Here is an 18,684-nt window from a genome sequence, read left to right as displayed (position 1 = left end):
ATATCCACAGAAGGAAGGACTACTCACTGAGGGATTAGCCCATGCAAGGTACTCTGTACTACTTTTCTTCATGTGGGGTCCTGTGGTGGTCTGAATGAAAATGGCTCCCATAGACTCAAGGAGTAGTATTATTGGAGGTGTGGCCTTACTGGAGTAGGTGTGGTCTCCTTGGAAGAAGTGTGTCACTGAGGGCAGGCTTTGAAGTTTCAGGCCCAGTGGCTCACTCTCTCATCCTGCTGCGTGTGGATCCAGATGCAGAACTCTTGGCTCCTTCTCCAGCACCATGTCTGCCTGCATGCCACCATGCTTCCCACCCTGACAATAATGGACTAAACCTCTGAACCTGTAAGCCAGCCCCAAGTTAAATGTTTTCCTTTATAAGAGTAGCTGTGGTCATGGTGTCTCTTCACAGCAATAGAAACCTTAACTAAGACAGTTACCTCATCGAACCCTCACATGAATGCTGGGAAAGCATCCTATATATAACATAAGCTCTTTCCTATGCCTGGTGCCTAGTAAGGGCTCAGGCATTAACTAAGGTGTGGTCTTCAATGCAGCCATCCCAACAGCAACCTGCCCAACTTGAGTGAGGGCAGATGTGTGAAAGACCTGGGAGAGCTTCACTTGGCATTTCGGACATCAGGGACTGGCCTCCCAGCATGTTAGAACGACCAGTGGTGTGAATTTGCTCCTTGTTCAAGGAAGATCAAGACATTTGTCAAGTAAACACACTCTGAAGTCTTTACTCTTGAGCCCAGAGTCCAGGCTCTCAGAATCCTCAGTCCACTGCCATAGCCAAGATCCAATGTGTTGCAATGATTTCAGTTACAGTCAGAAATCCACATTCATTCAAATACTGGGGATTGGACATGGAAGGTACAGGGGCCCAGAGCGTTGATCTGCCCTAAGGACTTGCCCAAGGCTAGAAAGGGTTTGACAAGGGTGTGGTTGTATTTAGGGGATTAGATGTGAACTCCAATAGGCAGGGAGCTTGACAGGACTCTACCTGCACTGAAGATCAAGTCTCCCCTCTTCCCACACACTAGCTCCTAACTGCACTCTCTTGTGGTCCTTCCTTTCACAGTTGGAAGAAGCTGGGAAGAAAAGGATCCCAATTCTCTCCTCAGCTGCTATGCTGTGCATGCCTCTGGCCAAATGTAGGGTCACCAAAGATGGCCCCCGGGGCAAGTGATGGAGGCGGAGTCGTGGCATGCTGCTTCCAGTGTGGGCAGTTAGTTTGTCAGTGGAGATAGACTCAGTTCCAGTTGGGCCAACAAGGCCGTGCCAATCCTGCACTCCTGCTTGGTTACTGAGATTCAGAGCCAATTCCACTAGCTACGGCTCAGAAATTTCCCCCTACATTTTTGGGCCTGGGTTCTTGTTTGGGTCTTCGAGTCAGTCTAAAAATTACTTCCAGGTTTCCAGACAGCCCATGACTCCATCCTGCCAACATTGACATTGTTCCTCACACTCCCTCCCACCTCCCCAAGTCATATTATGGTCAACTTGTTGATGCAAAGGAAGTCACATTCTGCTAAATTCCAGAGTGACAGCACAGTGCTGTTCTCTTCCCAGAGAAGGCTGGGTGAACACAGGTATGGCCAGCAGAGGGAGCTGGGCTAGGAAGCATCCCCTGCTGTTGTTGAGTTCTAAGGTTACAGTGTGCATGTGTCGGTGACTGGTGCCTTGGGATGGACGGAGAGAGGGGAGGGTGGTGGTGCCACTTGGGGCATGGACAGCAAGATATTACTTCCAGGCTGGAGTGCTTGGAGAATGGACTAGTTGAAACTTCCCTGAGACATCAGGTGGCTTTCACAGTAAGGAGGTCAGCTGGGGTCTTGCTTCGTTCTTCAATAAACACCAGGCTACCTGGCGCCTACTGTGCACCTTGGGATGGTGAGGCACACAGGTTGCTCTGCAGTCCTTCACAAGCTCCATTCTTGCACTAAGGGCTGAGAAGTCCAGCTTGACAGGCCAATTGGTGTGAAGGATTTCCTGATGACCAAGACCTGAGGGCAGTTCTCGAACTGGGCTACATTCAGCAGGTCAAATTCTATCTTCTTCCCCAAAAACATAGAGATAGATGGTGCTGAGGGAACCAGAGAGAAGAGGCTCTGGGCACTTGCTGGTTCCAACAGGAACTAGTGGATTTAGTCACCAAGGCTGTATCTCTAGGAAGTCCTGCCACCTACTCAATGGGTAGGGAGTTTTTCTTCTTCTAGGAACAGCAGTGAGGTATAAATGAATCTCTCAAGGAAAGATAGCCCTTGGCAACAGATGTGCTGAAAGTAACCTGGTAGTTTTGAACTTGAGAGGTCAGGCTGGACCATTGGGTGCCTCCTCTTACCCATGTATTCCAGGTTTTAAGAATGGATCATAAATACTTTGGGTTTCTGCTGTGGTGATGGTGTGCTGGCAAGTTCTATGTTGTCCACAAGGACGTTCTTGTCTTCTAGTTTAATGACCGTGGGCTCTGGGGCGGGAGCTGGAGTTGTGTTTTTATGCGTGTGTGGCAAGCTGATTTGGTTGATGTCCAGATCTTTGAAAGCATGAAGCATGAAAACACCCAAGATGATGGTGACGAAGCCAGACAGGGTGCCCACAATGTCCACAGCAGACATGGTATACCACTCCTTGAAGAGGACAATGGAAGTGGCCACTACCACCGTGGTGAAGAAAACGTAGTAGATAGGGAAGACCAGTGAGGTGTTAAAGATATCCAGTGCCCTGTTGAGGAAGTTGACCTGAATAATGATGGAAAGTCCCAGGATGAGGGACAGGATGTAGGGCAGGGGGTGCCGCACAACTGGTAAGCCCTGGAAGAAGTTCCTAATGGTGACACCCAGACCCTTGACGGCCGTCACGGAGAAGGATCCAATCACAGAGCAGATGATGATGTAAATGAGGATATTCCTTTGCCCATACCGTGGGGCAACGATGAAGATAAGGATGAGGCAGGACACCACCAGAAGGACAGCAAACACGACGAACCCTTCGGGAAGAGGGACATCCATCATTCAGTGAAGGACGCAGACATTATCTAGGGCCCCAGACTTAGAGTCTGACACATGTGGGTTCTAGTCTCAGCTTCAGACCTTTTAATAACTCATGCAGCTTACTAAACTCTAAGACTTTAGTTTAGCCACTTGTAAAAAAAAGGGGGGGTCAAAAGTATTTTTTTTCCTTGCAGAGCTGTTTAATGAAATAATGCATATTCTTACATACAATGTTGTAATAATAAAAATGTGTGTATTTAGGGAAGTGCTCCACACAATGAACAATAAATGGTATATGTTTACATCCAGCCAAGAAGCTAAAGGGTAATGCCCAACTTCCTGTCTGTTGTTCACCTTTTCCTCAAGGGGGCAGCATGGAGATGGACAGAGCCCAATTAGATGGTCTATACACGATTCACCCCCTAGTGTTTTCTGCAAGCCCCGTTCTTGAAGCCTACCTGTGTCTTTCATCTTGGACGCCATCTCCGCAACAGTAGTGACCTTCTCCTCTTTGGGGGCGTGTATGACCATCACTGTGCTGCCAGCCATACAGATCACACAGCCCAGCTTCCCCAGTAGATTCAGGCTCTCTCTCAGGCAATAGGAGGAGAAGATGGCACTGTACAGGGGCATGGGAGAAAGGAATTGAGTGGAAGGGTCTATTCCAGGCCCCCAAAAGACACCTGGGGGCTGAGTAAACACTTATGGGGAACAACGTCTAAAATTCACTCCTCTCTGTAGAAGCCTTCCCAGATTCCTTCCCTCCAACCCCAAACTTAGTAGAAACAAATTTCTAAGAGGGGTTAGAATGTGTGCTGGAGGAGCCAAAATACACATGGATCTCTTTTATTTTTGAAATGGAAACCATCCACAAACCAAAGGGTTGTGTCCTGGCTGGTGTATTGTCAACTTGACATAATGTAGAGTCATCTGAGAAGAGGTGGCCGCCGCTGAGCAAATGCCCCCATCAGATTGGCCTGTTGAAAAGCCTGTGGGGGCATTTTCTTGATTGATGGTGGATGTGGGTAAGCATAGACCACTGGAGGCGGTACCATTCTTGGACAGGTGGTCTTGGGGTGTATAAGAAAGCAAACTGGCCGGGCGGTGGTGGCACACGCCTTTAATCCCAGTACTCGGGAGGCAGAGCCAGGCGGATCTCTGTGAGTTCGAGGCCAGCCTGGTCTACAAAGTGAGTTCCAGGAAAGGCACAAAACTACAGAGAAACCCTGTCTCGAAAAACCAAAAAAAAAAAAAAAAAAAAAAAAAAAGAAAGCAAACTGAAGCCGGGCGGTGGTGGCACATGCCTTTAATCCCAGCACTTGGGAGGCAGAGCCAGGCGAATCTCTGTGAGTTTGAGGCCAGCCTAGTCTACGAGTTCCAGGAAAGGCGCAAAGCTACACAGAGAAACCCTGTCTCGAAAAACCAAAAAAAAAAAAAAAGCAAACCGAGCAAGCCAGGAGGAGCAAGCGCCAATGTGGCTTCTGCTTCAGTTTCTGCCTCTGAGTTCCTGGCTTAAGTTCCTGCCTTGACTTCCCCCGTGATGGACTGTAATTTGTAAGCCCCAAAAATCCTTTCCTCCCCAAGTTGCTTTTGGTCATAGTGTCTCATCACAGCAATAGAAAGTAACCAAAGACAGGTTAAAAGAGCCTTGCAAACTACTCTGACTCCCTACCAACTGAATGTATTGTCCCATAGTACTGCTAGGAGATGTTTTTCAGCCATGGGGTGTATGGTGTGCATCTGGCAGCAGGGAACGAGCCAAATGAATGCATTGCAGGTTCACACTACTTATTCACTCCAAATGCATTTTCTGGTCATTTCTGTTCCTTGCCCCATGTCTGTTCCTTGGGTCATAGAGAATCTATTTCTCTTTCACTTGCATGTACCAATATCAACCACCACAATGATAATTATAGACACTATGTCTTGGGGCATGTATTTCCTAATAGGTGCTGTGTCAGAGTTGGCCTGGCAACTCTGTGAGTTAACATATACTGCTCCCAATTTACAGACAAGAAAACAGAGCTTGTAGAAGTTAAAATGACTCAGCAAAGTCCTTTAACTGGTAAGTGGCAAAAGTTTGGAACGATACTTTGATCTCATTGCAAAGCTGATGGGCTTTCTTCTACATTAAAGAGAACCTTTACGCTCTCCAGGGTCTTTACTGAGCAAGATCCTTCCAGCTCCTTGGTGACATAATTTTTGTTCCCTTTTGATCCTCCAGATGAGGGAAGAAAAGGGGGAACTGGGCAGGCTGGGAATGATCCATGAGCTCACTTGCTTTATGAAGGTTACATTAGTTCACACTAAAAATGTATTGACTGCCCTGAGACCTAAGAATCATCCAAAAGTCTTGGCCTATAGGCAAGCTTGTGGGCCATTTTCTTGATTGAGGATTGATGAGGAATGGCTCAGCTCCTGGTGGGCAGTGCTATACCTGGGCAGGTGATCCTGGGGCACATAAGGAAGCAAATTGAGCAAGCCCAGAGATGCAAGCCCTAACTATTTACCTACAGTGTTCTATTTGAGAGACTCTGATGGCATTTACAGAGGCAGGACCAAACACATCAGATTTGGGAAGCACTTCTTTCTACTCAGCAGTAACAGTGGCCAGGCCAGTTGTGTACTGAGAGTGAGGAATCTACTTGTCTCACAACTGTGAATGCTGCACAATTGTCTTCAAGTGGAAAAACAGCACAGAAGGGATTATAGGTGCTTGCTGTGGTTGGCTGGGATTTACCAGAACTCAAGAGGTAACCCCTAAATGACAGCATCCCTCAAATGGGCTTAAGGACCCATGCAGAAATACCTATACAAGTACAAGTTCATAGCTTGGGAGGAATCGGGAGGGGGGATGATAAGAGGCACAAATGCTTAGTATCAATGGCTTCATTGTATTATTGGTTTTGGTTGTTTGGGGGATGTTAGGAGTCAAACCCAGGCATACCAGGTGAGTTCTCTCCTCCCAGCTACATCCCCAGCTCTAAGATTCCCTAATTTGTAAAACCATTGTTTGCAAAGTCTTTACTGAGAGGCAACATAGTATGGTGTGGCTGTTAACTCCTAGGTCCTGGAATTACACTGCATAAGGTAGATCCTGGCCCGACAACAGGGTCTTCATGCTGACATATACAAGTGGAAGAAGGGGTTTGTCTATTTGTCTGTCCACCCAAGGAACAGAAATAGGTCAAGAAGCAGAGATTGCTGGAAGGTTACCTTGGCCAAAGTGCTTAACCTCTCTGAGTCTTGGGCACAAATGCAAGGATGAAGTGAGTTAATACATAGATTACATCCAGACGGCTTCATGCATAGTTTTCCTCTGTATATTGTAGCCATGGCTGCTTGGAGCTAGTTTGCTCTACATCCACTCTGTGTGTTATCTCATTTGGCTCTCTGGGTGTGTATCATTAGTATTCTATTTTACATATGGATGAATTGAGACTTGGCTAAGAGACTTGCCTATGAATCCATCACTACTAAGGTTTGAGTATGGATTAGTACTCGGGTAATTTTGTGGCTCACTTGGTAACATGCTCGCCCTGCAAGCATGAGGGGACTGAGTTCAAATCCTCTGCACCCACCTAAATGCCAGGTGTGGTAATGTGTGCCTATAGTCCTAGTCCTGGGGAGTCGAGAGACTGGAGGCTTTCTGAGCTTATTGGGCAGCCAGCCTAATCAATTGGTGAACTCCGGGCAGTGAGAGACATTGTCTAAAAAAAATAAGGTAGAGATTAATTAAGATAGACAATGAACTCTAATCTCTGTCCTCAACAGACAGCTCATACTCAGGTATATACATATGCACATGTATCAGTGTACACAACTGCACACACTCCCATGTGTATAAACAACATATACACTATAAACAAAAGAACACTACGGCTCATGTTCTTAATTCATTGAGGGAAACTGAGGCCTATGGCAGAAGCAATCCAAGGGCCTGAAGCTCTAAATAGCATGTTCCATTTTTGGGGGGCTTGGACTGGTTTGGGGGGGTCCTTGTAGCTGCTCCCACTTTGGAAAATCCAGGTCTCAACAAAATAAAAACAGGAAAGAGCCAGAGGTGGCAGAAGAGGGGACAGTGACCTTATGAGGACGCTCAGTGCTCCCAGCGGCGTGACAACCGTAGCAGGTGCAAATGCATAGGCCCCGAAGTTGGCGACTTCTCCAGCGGACACTAGGGAATTAGAGGAGAAAAGAGGCCAGTGTGACTCCACGGTACCACGTCCATTCCAGACGAGTCTGGGCAGAGATGGTTTCTGTCAGTGTTCAACAGGACCTACAACCCAAGACCAGCATTCCTTAATATCCATCCACATGGTGTCTCTCTGGAGATAAGGTCAGACCCAGACTCTTGAGTTCTCCCCCTGTAAAGGTGGCAAGGCCTGAATCCTGAGCTCACAGTGACCTGAGAAGCTGCCGTGTTTTTTTGTGTGCCCGTCCACTTTCAGTCCACACTCGTGAAGTGTGTCTCACAGGTTTTCATGTTTTCATCTCTCTAAGGTAAGTTCTAGAAAATTCGTTATCAAATGAAGAAACAATTACCGTCATGGATTCGTTGGGAACTGCTTGGTCCATGGACTACTCTTTTGGAAGGGAACTGTGGACAGTTGTGTGGGTTCGTTTTTCTGTCAAGCCAGAGTCATCTGAGCAGAGGAGTTGAGAGAGCATCTCAGTTGAGAGAATGCCCCTGTCAGATTGGCCTGTAGGCAAAGCCTGCGGGGACATGTTCTTGTTTAAGGATTGATGTGGAAGAGCCCATGCCACTGTGGGCAGTGCCACCCCTGGGCAAGTTCCTGCCTTGAGTTCCTGCATTGGCATCCCCCTGTGATGGACAGTCGCCAAATAAACCCTTTCCTCCCTTGGGTCAGTGTTTTATCACGGCAACAGAAACTAATCTAAGACAATCGTCCGAAGCAACAGGAAGTTTAGGAGAGGCTGAATGACCAGGGAGCCAAAAATACTTTCCATCTGAGTTTCTAGGCTGCCCTTGCCTACAAGATCCGTTTCCATCTCTTTTCTGCAGAGAGCAGCCAGGGCCTCTTGTGTGAAGGCAGATGATGGTCAGTAGGAGAGCTCGGCCCAAGGTAAGGACTGAACCTTAATTAGAAGGTTATTGATAGGAAGTGTTAGTTTCCACCTAAAAGAATTAGGCTTTGGGGAATAGGGAGATGACCTGGTGGGTAAGAGCATGTGCTGTGCAAGCAAGAGGACCTGGGTTCAAGTCCTCAGAACCCATGTAAAAGCCAGTCATGGTTGAGTGTGCCTGTAGCTCCAACATGGTGGGATGGAGATATGTGGATCCTGCAAGCTTTTACTGGCCAGCCAGCCTAGCAGAGATGGTGAACTGAACTTCAGTTCAGTAAGAGACCCTGTTTTAAAAACTAAAGTGGAAAGCATTAGAGGAAGATATCTAACATCCTCCTGACACACACACACACACACACACACACACACACACACACACACACACACACCACACACTGATGATGATGATGATGATGATAGCAATAATAATACTAATATTTTTAGAGCTTTGATAGCCAGAAGGGTAGGTAGAAATTGGGGCAATGTATGAGCGTACAAATCTAGACAAAGTAGCAGACCAGCTTTGTTCTAAGTAGGTCAAGCTCTTAATTGTCATGGTATAGTGAAGCTGCCTAAGGTTTTCAATGTCTACCAGACAGAGGCCCAAGACTGTGGCCAAGAGGCAGCGCTACCAGTGCCCTGTATTTCAGTGGCAGCTGAAACAACACACTGGTATCCATTCAAAAAAACTGAGACCGGGTTTCCTGTATTCCAGGCTGGCCTTGAACTTGCTGTGTAACTGAGGGTGACCTTGAACTTCGGCTCCTGCTGCCTCCCCCTCCAGAGTGCTGTGATTATAGGCATGTTCTACCATCCCTGTTTTATGTGGTGCTTGGGATTGAACCCAGGGCTTTGTGCATGCTAGGCAAGTGCCCTCCCAACTGAGCTGCACCCCACACCTCTGCACCTGCATCATTATCTTCATAGAAGAGGCCTTCCTTTGGGCTGAGAAAGTGACCTCTCAGTGTAAGATGTCTGCAGGGACAAGGTTTTCCCAAGGAAGTTGGCCTTGGGCTCTCAGTGTCTATAATAGAGACAGTACTATTCCCTCTGCTCTCCCTTCATCTCCATCCCAGCCATCAGTAGATCACTGTTCTTAATGGTAAAAGATGCCACTTACTGGTAGCAAATCCAGCCCACCACATTGGGTCCTTCAGGTAGCCATAGCCTCCATTCACTACAGAAGGAAATAGACACAAAGTTAGAAGCCAGTGACACTTTGTGGGATTCTGCCTTTGCCCCCTTAACTGTCCCCCAGGACTTGCTTCTTAGCATCTATATACAGTCATCCTGTTTAGCACTAGTGACTTGGACTTGTCTTCTGAATCCAGCTGTGCATCTAAACTACTCACTTGACATCTCTGGCATCTTTCACAGGTACCCTAATGACTCTTGACATTCATTGTACCCCTGCAACTTGTTCAATGAAACTCAGGAAATGACACATCCAGAGGTCAGAGGCCCTTCTATCCCCTCCTTCTGCATCTAGTCTGTATGACTGATTCTGTCACCAAAAAGTACCCGGGTGTGAATCCACACCACTGTCAACCTCCTGGTCCATCGTGTCTGGCCAGGAGGAAGCAATGGCTTTGTTCCGGAGTTACTGTGACTCTACACTTAACCCCACAGCAAGTCGTTCCTTTCATGGCAGCCAGTGGTTTTGAAATATGCAAATTAGATTTTACCACTTTTCTGTACATAGCTGCTCAGTGTCTTCCATTTACTCTTGAGATAAAGTTCCAGTCCTTATGGAGACAGGCTTGGTCCTGCCCACCTCCGCACACACCCTTGCTGCACTCTTCTTACTCTTCAAGAACGATTAGCTCTTTCCTGCCCCAAGTTTCTCCCTGAGTGCAGAACGCTCTGCTCTAGTGTTTGTCTGAATTCACACCCACTCTCTAGATCTCTACTGCTTCCCCTGGATGCCCAGTCTGGTCTCTCATTTCTAATATTCCCGCTTGAGATGGCCATTCTCCTTCCTGGTTTCTGTCACTTGTAATTGCAGATGACCTGCTTCTCTTCTGCATTTCCCCTACCTCAATAGACACATTCTACCCTGGACTGTTGAACCCCTCTCCCCTACTCCGTTTTGTATGAGGGATCTCACTATGTAGGTTAGAGAGATCCGATCTGGAGTTGACTATGTAACCCCAGCTGGCTTTGAACTCATGGTCCTTCTGTCTCCATCTCTGCTGGGATGGTGTGCTGATTAGTGTTTTGTCAACTCGACAGATTACAGTAATGTGGGAAGAGGGGCCTTCAGGAGTGGAATCATCTCCACCAGATTGGCCTATAGGTAAGTCTATGGAGTATTTTTTTGACAGGTGTTTGATGTGGGGGCCCAGCCCACTGTAGCTGATACCATCTCTGGGAAGGTAGTCCTGGGTTGTATAAAAAAGCAGACTGAGCCCGCCTGGTCTACAAATCGAGTTCCAGGACAGCCAGTGCTGTTACACAGAGAAATCTTGTCTTAAAAAACCAAACCAAACCAAACCAAAACAAAACAAAAAAGCAAGCAGGCTGAGGTTGCTAGCCATGAGGAACAAGCCAATAAGCAGCCTGTCTCCATAGCCTCTGCTTCTGTTCCTGCTTCCAGGTTCCTGCCCCAACTTCCCTTCATGATGGGCTCTTTCCTCCCAAAGTTGCTTTGTTCATAGTGTTTTATCACAGAAATAAATAACAACTAGGACGGATGGCATGCACCACCACCACACAGGCCAAATTGGTACCATTCTTTGTCTATTTTGTAAATGAGGGAATTGGGGTATATAAAAATACATTTTTTGCCCAGAACCCCACTAACAACAGTTAAGAAACCAGAATTGTAATTGTGATGGTCTGCTTCCAAAGTGCAGTGTCTCATGGGAAAGAGTCAGACAATGAACAGGTCCAAACTTGAACATGTCATCTTCCCGAAACCTGTTTCTCCCTCTGCATTCATTGCAGAACATGGCACCATCCACCATCTTCCCAGTTGCTCAAGTCAGAAACCTGAGTCATCCTTGACTTCCCTCTGCCCCTCCCCTGGGAGCCAGGAAACATCAAAGCCGGTGCGTTCCACCTCCCCAGACTAGCTTTGGAATCTACCATGTGTCTGCATTCCCAGTGTCCTATTTCCTCCTCTCACCCACTTCATTGGTTCTACTCGGGGACTCTAATCCATTCTCTACCTAGCAACAGGGACCCTTTGGAAATCATAAGTGGGACTGTCACTCCCCTGCCTAAAACATCAGTCAATCACTTAATGGTCACACTCAGAACTCTGCAGCCCAGTTCCCATGACCCTTGTTGAGCTGGCCTTGCTGAGCTCACCTGCCCCTGCACGCTCTGGGCTTCCTGAATTGTCTTCCGTTCCACATCCAGCTCAGGCTCACCTCTGAGCCTTGGCCCTGGCTGCTCGTGCCACTGAGCAGTCCTCTCTCCCCTTTCCCTGCTACCTCCTTGTCACTCAGGTCTCAGTGTAAGAATCAAGTTGTACAGAAAACTTCCCTTCTGCACCCGGATCGGAGCTTTACATACTCCAAAAGATTTCCTTAGCAACCCTGTGTCTTCCCTGTGAAGGCACTCAGCACACCACAGGATGATTTTGTGTTGGCTGTCTGTTTCTCCCACTTGACCACAGGGACTCTGTGTCCCCAGGTTTCACACTGGACCTGGTACATGGCAGGCATGCAATGAATGAGGGGGATTCCTTTACATGTGATATCCTTTCCTGAGGACGATTTCAGTGAGTCACACCCAGTCTTCCAAACGAGCAAGACTCAATGCCTGTGTCACAGTTCAGCTGTGTGTGTGTGTGTGTACGGGCACCTGAGGGTCTGACGTGCTGTGGGCTGAGGCATTTGTGATCCTATTTCACAGGAGAAGTTGTAACTTGCCTGCAGGACAGGCTGGTAAGAATCCAAGCTAAGATGAAGCCTGGAGTGTCTGATTCTCCATCCTGGGGCTTTGCTGTGTCTTTACTCTAATGCGTACATCATGGAACGCTCAGGAAATACTGGATTATAAAGGAAGGCTTCCAGCTATTGGCAGTGGGGATTCTCGGCAGGGTTGACAGTGAGTCTCCAGTGCCCACCTGAGCCCATCCTCAGATTGCAGCCTGGGTCCCTGTGGAGGGAAGTCATCACTAAGGGCTTAGCTGCCCTCACCCATCCTCTCCTGCCCAAGAAGCCTACCTGCCCTGGTGGCCCCTGTGGCCACAAGTCGTATGAGGCCTTTCTTCTTAAGGATGACGCTGCTGCCGATGAGTAGACAGGAGAGGAAGGCGAGGCCCACACCGATGTAGAAGCCATACCTCTTCCTGACCCTCTCTTGCCAGGTGATCAAGGTGGCATTGTTGGGCTCCTCAGGGCTGATGCCTCTGACAATCTGACAGAGGACCTCTTGGGAGGAGCAGTAGAGACTGACTATGGAACCTAGAGGGAAAAGCAGGCTGAGAGTCAGGCTGAGGACATGGGCATGGTTCAAATATGCTGGAATTGACGCTGACTTAGAGTCCATGTTTCTGTTGCTCGAGGGATCCACCCACACACCAGACCCCAACCAAAAAAAGACTATTTCCAATTCCCCATGCTGTTAGCTGTTTTCTCACTAAGGGCTTCACTTGCATGGACTTATCAAGCTGTAGGGCCTCCTGTCAAATCGGCGACTTCTTTAATTCCCATTCTACAGACAAAGAAACGGAGTCTATGAGGGTGCGGTACTTGTTCAGGGACTTGTCCTGTTTGTCTTAATTGATGTGGGAAACCCACCCCAACTGAGGGTGACACCGTCAGGTGGAAAGAGGGTACAGCAGAAGGAAGACTTTTGCTCACTCCTTCCCTCTCACCTGGAGTTAATGTACCTTTTTCCTCCTGCAGCTGATTCCTCCCCTGACCCAGCATTTTTAGGATTCTGTCATCCATTGAGAACCAGCTGCTCTCCAGGAGCCTCCAGGATTTTAGCAGTAGATCGGGACTGTGTAGCCACCCAGCCTCAAGGACAGAGCAACGAGCAGGCTCTTGGGCCCTCCAGAGTGAGACAGCCAGTGTGGGACTACCCCGACTTCTGAGGCACACAGCCTTGAGGACCAAGGAACTACCCAGTTCTCAACCTCTCAGGAGTAACACAACTGCTGTCACTACAGCAACATAAGCTGATTTAACACATTCTTTTAATATATATTCACTCTGTAACAACTGTCTCTCTAGGAGACCTTGACTAAGACACAGATGGTCTTGCTTCAGAATTCCAACCTGTGGTACTAACGCCTCCCACACTGAGTAGGGCCCCACCTAAGCTCTAAGCATTCACTGCATCCATCCCAGTGTCCTCCATAGGGATCCCCTCTCAGTCTTCGATTCTCCAATAACTTCTAAGCTCACTTGGGGCTTCTTTACTTTAATGCCAGCTCTAGCTAGAGTGGGAATGTCACCGGGCAGATAGTACACCCAGACCTCAGTCAGCCTGAAGGTAACTGAGGCGTGATCTTCCTGTAGGTAGGACCTCACCATTCCAGGACTTATTTCAGTGGCTGCGGACTCTTTCAGAGCATACTTGGATCGGTGTTCCTGTTATTCCATACAGATCTGTCTGCAGTTTCCTTTTCCTGTCTGATTCTTTCCTCAAGTCCCAGAGCCAGCCCCTGACTTGTCTGTCTCCCTGCCACAACCACTAAGGACAGTCTTGGGAACAAAGGGCAGACCCTCAGTAAAACACAAAGCTATGCAAGTCCAGTGAAACATAAGAAAGCATAACCAAGGCCGGGCAGTGGTGGTGCATGCCTTTAATCCCAGCACTCGGGAGGCAGAGGCAGGTGGATCTCTGTGAGTTAGAGGCCAGCCTGGGCTACAGAGTGAGTTCCAGGAAAGGTGCAAACCTACACAGAGAAACTCTGTCTCAACAAAACAAAACAAAACAAAACAAACAAACAAACACACAAAAAAGCATAACCAAGCCTCTACCAGTGCTACCATGTACATGGCTCCTGTTCTAGAGTTTTCCTTCAGGACTCATAACAACCATTCAGTGAAACAGTCACAATGACAATTTCCAGGTCCTCAGTAGGAGAAGTCCAGTTCAATGACCTTCCTAAAGGAATACCTGTAATAAAGATGTGTCTAGGGCCACACCACCCTGAACACACCTGATCTCATCCGACCTGTAATAAAGGTGAAGCCGGAAGTAGACCCCATACCCATCTGATGGCTGAGTCTATGCTCAGAACCACTACACTCTCTCTGATAAACAGCTTGCCCCACAGGGCAGGAATGTGTGGGATCCATCTCCGTTTTGTTCTGTGTGTTAACAAACTTGTTGCAAATGGTCAAAAATGAGGTGCTTTCCCAGGAACATTCAGACTTGGGGTTGCACTTGAAGCTCAGAAGGTCAGTTTGTCTATCTGGTCATTCCAGCCTTAGAGGCAGCAGCTGGATCACTCTTAGACAGACATGCCCGTGAAATTCCTCAGTTTACCCTGCTCCCACAGTTCTTGTTTGGTATTGGCCTTTCTAGGTCTTTCAGCTTCTGATCTCCCTATAGTGTATGTGGCAAAGGCCTAGACCCTAGTGCCAAGGACCTAAGCCCAGACCAGACCTCTCTCAGACCAAGCTGGAGTTCCTACTCTGTGTCTAGATGGGCCCCAAATCCAAGGTCAGGGAGCTAGAAATTTTGCACATCTGCATCCGAGTAGCAGCTGGGTGGAGCAGAATAAGGACAAAGTTGACCTTTTGTACGTGGCCCAGAGCCTGGGAAAACAGGTAGAAGAGCCCTTTAGAAAACCCAGCTGGTCTCGGATGTAGCTCAGTAGCAGATGTATTTCAAAGGTAGAGAGCACTTGCCTGGGATAAGTAAGGCCTAAGGTTCCAACCCAGGTACCGGATGCAGAAAAGGAGGAATTCATTAAAAAATAGTAAGAGGGGAAGAAAGGAAGCAGGGAGTGGATGGGGAACAAATACGAGCAAGGCACGATTATGTATGTATAAAATTGTCTTAGCAAAACCACTATTTTGTATGCTAAGTAAAAAAAATTAATAATAATAAAGTGAAAAACAACAACAAAAACCCCAAACAGCTAGTCTAATCCTTATATTCTACTAGGGGAAACTGAGGTCCCATAAAGAGAATAGATTTCCTGGAGTTGGGACTGAAATCCATCAGGGGATATCTGTGTGTCTTTTTGCTATGAGACATCTGTCTTTCCACCATGAGACGATGAGACAAGAAGTCATCATCTCGGACCCTAACCAGACTGGTTCTGTACTGCTCTCTCCTGTTCCACCAGCTCAGGGCATCCTTGCCCAAGAGCCTCATCTGGGGAGTTCCCTGAGCCCAGGAAATGCAGGCAGTAAGCCAGAGTTGGCTCCTCACCTTTCCCCTGCTTCAAGTCTCATTGCTAGTGGGTGGAGCCAGAGGGCTCACTTCAGCCGCCCCCTCCCCCTCAGCTCAGCACACCCATTGAAGTCAAATTCTTCCAGTACAATGAAGAGATAGGGAGCTGATGATCAAAGGGGACCCAATTCGGAGTGGGTGCATATCTGAAAAAGGGGGTACCAAGCTGGTAATCTTTACCTTTTTCTCTAGAATGTTCTAGAACTAGGAATGCCTGCTGCCTTGGGTTAAGGGGTGAAGCTGAAAATGGCCTGCCTGGTTTCTCAGGTCAGTCAATACCTAAAGGGCTGGCTTCTCTGAAGAAGGGTAGAAGTTAGGGACCTCAGAACATCACACAGGCTGCACTTCCAAGACAAGAGGAACGTAGGAAATGTTCCAGATGGAACAGAGAGCAGCAGCACTGTAGGTTCAGGAGTCTGAATCCGAGAGGTGGTTCATATTCCCCGCTGTGTTTCCTGGAGCAAGTTATCAGCCCGCCAGAGCCACTCTTTCCCTGTCTCTAGAATGGGCTCAGTGAAATTACAGCTACGTGCCCTAGGGATAAAGGCCAGTGTCAGGGTGCCTTCCCAGGGTGTACGAGGCCCTGGACTCAATGGCCAACATTGCAAAAAAGAAAAGAAAAAGAGAAAAGAAGCCAAAGGAAAAGAACAGAAAAAGAAAAAGGAAAAGGTTTTAAGAGCCCAGGCTTAAGGCTGGGAAATGGTCCCTTTGATCCTCAGTCCCGGAACTTACATAAAGGCAGGAGGAGAGAACTCACTCACAAAGTTGTCCTCTGTTCTCCATATCCTCAGTACAGCACTTGGGCCCATAAATACACACCATGCATTGCACGCACGCGCGCGCGCACGCACACACACACACACACACACACACACACACACACACACACACACACGTGTGCATCCATGCATGCTCAGACATACACAGGCACACTAGTAATGAATACATTTCAAAATAAAATCTAGGCTGGGTGGCACACACTTGTACTCCCCAGCAGAAGTGGCCCGAGGCAGGAGGATCACACATTTGAAGCTATTCTGGACAATTTAGCAATACTTTGTCTAAATACAGCAACAACAACAAAAAAGATTTTGTATCTCTACAAAAATAAAGATAAGGCAACTGCCTGCTTCTTATCGAGTTTGCTTCCGGGATTCAACGGGAGACTTGAGGGGAAGGCCGTGGTCTACACAGTTAAGAACGCTCCAGAAAAATCAAGGGTCTTTCCTGAGCATTTCTCTCCCTTTCCAAAAAGTGTCATGTGGATTTGGGCATAGGGAACCTCTCTGCCCCTCTATTCTCTGATTTGGGTGATGGAAGGATATGTGGGCAGGTACCTGCAGCGACCCAACACGACCCCTGAGCCCTCTCCCCTGCCCCTTTCACAGGCCACCTGCTCCAGTGCTCTGTTTTCCACCTCTCAGTCTGCCTCAGCACCCTGCAGCTGCCCCTGGGGAGGTGACATCTCCGCCAGACCCGGGACCTTCAGGACAGTTTGGGAACCGGGTGGGAATCTGATGCTGAGCACCACCCCCTTGCTCACGGCCCCAGCAAGTGAGGAGAAGTTGGCCAGGGTGGTGGGAGGAAGGTGACAAGCGCAGCGCCCACCCAGGTCCCCTTACAGCCGCACGCACCATTCTCGCAGCTGCCGTTGGCATTGGCGATCCGCAACTCCATGGGGACCTGGGCTGACGGCGCCCGAGGTCCGCGGCTCCTGGGCAGGTGGCCGCGACTTGTCCCAGCGTGGCTCGGGCGCGGGAAGCCGCTGGGGTCCGGACCCAGGGGTGGGGAGAGTGACGCGCCCCAGAGGGGAGGGCCCCCGGGGAGGAGTCACCCTGAGCCTTGGGCAACACCGGACACGGGGGGAATCAACACTGAGGCAGGGGCTCGTGCCCTTCGAGGGAGCGACCGCAGCTGGGTGCCAGCCACCGAGTCACCGGCCCGTGCCAGGGGCAGGAGAGAGGGGGCGGGTCCCCGGGCCCGCCTTTCCGGACGCCAGCACCCACATCTAGCTCCCTCAGTGGCAGAGTTGATGCACTCCGGGATGGTACAGAGGAAGCCACTTTGGGAGGTGGAAATGTCAAGGAAAGGTCTGAGAACCTGGTTCCTCGCCTCTTTTCCTTTACCCTCCTCTCCTGTTTCTGTCATGGTGTAACTTACAGGTCTGATCTGTGCTGGGCCCTGCGGGTTGACGGGAGCCGAGTAGGTGTCCTTAAATATTCAATACATATTTGTGTCCCCTGAATGGATGGCCGGGGATTGGCAGGCTGGATGGAGGGAGGAAGTGAAGTGACTGGCGGTCCAAATGAATCAGGCTATTCTTTTCTTATACAGTTCTGCGAGAAATAAATTAAGACCAATCATTAAGAAGCAGATATTTTTCAAAAATCACCATTTATAAATTTTATACGTATACAATCAAATTACATCAATTTACATGCTTACATAATAAAAGTGATTGAACGTATATATGTAAGAGTGATGGAGTATATGTATATATATATACATAAAATTATGATGGAATGTGTATGTGTTTACTAATACATATATATGTGGGATATATGGGTATATTAGCTCATTTATGGTACTCATTTCATAATATAGGTACATATAGAATCATCACATTTGTATACCTTAAATACATGCAGCTTTCTTACACTTATTTGTGTGTGTGCATGCACTTGAGAGATCTTTCTCTCTTTCCACCATGTCCCTAAGTGGAAACTCCTAGGGATCCAACTCACGATATCAGGCTTGTGCTTTTACCCACTGGGCCATCTCATCAGTCCTGCAGTTTTTATTTGTCAAAAATCCCTCAGCATAACTATGATGATGATGGTGATGGTGGTGGTGGTGATGATAATTATAAAGATAAAATCACAAAAGATATTGACTCTGTGGGTCACAGTGAAACTGAGTTAGAAAAACCCTCACCTGAACCATGAAAACACTGTGAAATGCCTGCTGCAAGGCAGAGTTCTAAGTCCTGACAAAATCCAGCTTGTAATCCCTGTGACAACCATATGGGTATATACCTTTATTACCTAGAGAGAGCACACCAACATCTACACATGACTGGGGCAATAGATCAGCTCTGGCTGTGGGGTCATCTCTGGACACAGTGTCCGCAGGTTTTACCTCATCAAGCTTCCGATGAGGTAGGCTCCCTTTCTCGTCCATGTGAGGAGTAAGATGAGGACAGAGCCTACTGGGCTCCCAAGCCTGGTCCTTA

General features: G+C 48.2%; 1 protein-coding gene across 1 annotated transcript; it reads right to left on the bottom strand.

Moving 5' to 3' along the window:
- Positions 1 to 727: 727 nt before the first annotated feature.
- On the bottom strand, positions 728 to 17,749 carry Nipal4 (NIPA like domain containing 4). The gene is made up of 6 exons (XM_052758360.1): positions 17,087 to 17,749; positions 12,260 to 12,499; positions 9,205 to 9,261; positions 7,083 to 7,173; positions 3,455 to 3,615; positions 728 to 2,992 (listed from the first exon to the last, which is right to left on the bottom strand). The coding sequence occupies exons 1-6, from the start codon at positions 17,127 to 17,129 to the stop codon at positions 2,364 to 2,366; spliced, it is 1,221 nt and encodes a 406-aa protein (XP_052614320.1). The 5' UTR covers positions 17,130 to 17,749; the 3' UTR covers positions 728 to 2,363.
- Positions 17,750 to 18,684: the final 935 nt, after the last annotated feature.

The sequence above is a fragment of the Peromyscus californicus genome, unplaced genomic scaffold (assembly GCF_007827085.1).
Source record: "Peromyscus californicus insignis strain IS unplaced genomic scaffold, ASM782708v3 Scaffold_3__1_contigs__length_106647218, whole genome shotgun sequence".
Taxonomy (NCBI): Eukaryota; Metazoa; Chordata; class Mammalia; order Rodentia; family Cricetidae; genus Peromyscus; species Peromyscus californicus.
The sequence above is the reverse complement of the archived record's forward strand: the minus strand, read 5'-3'. Positions and strand labels throughout refer to the sequence as shown.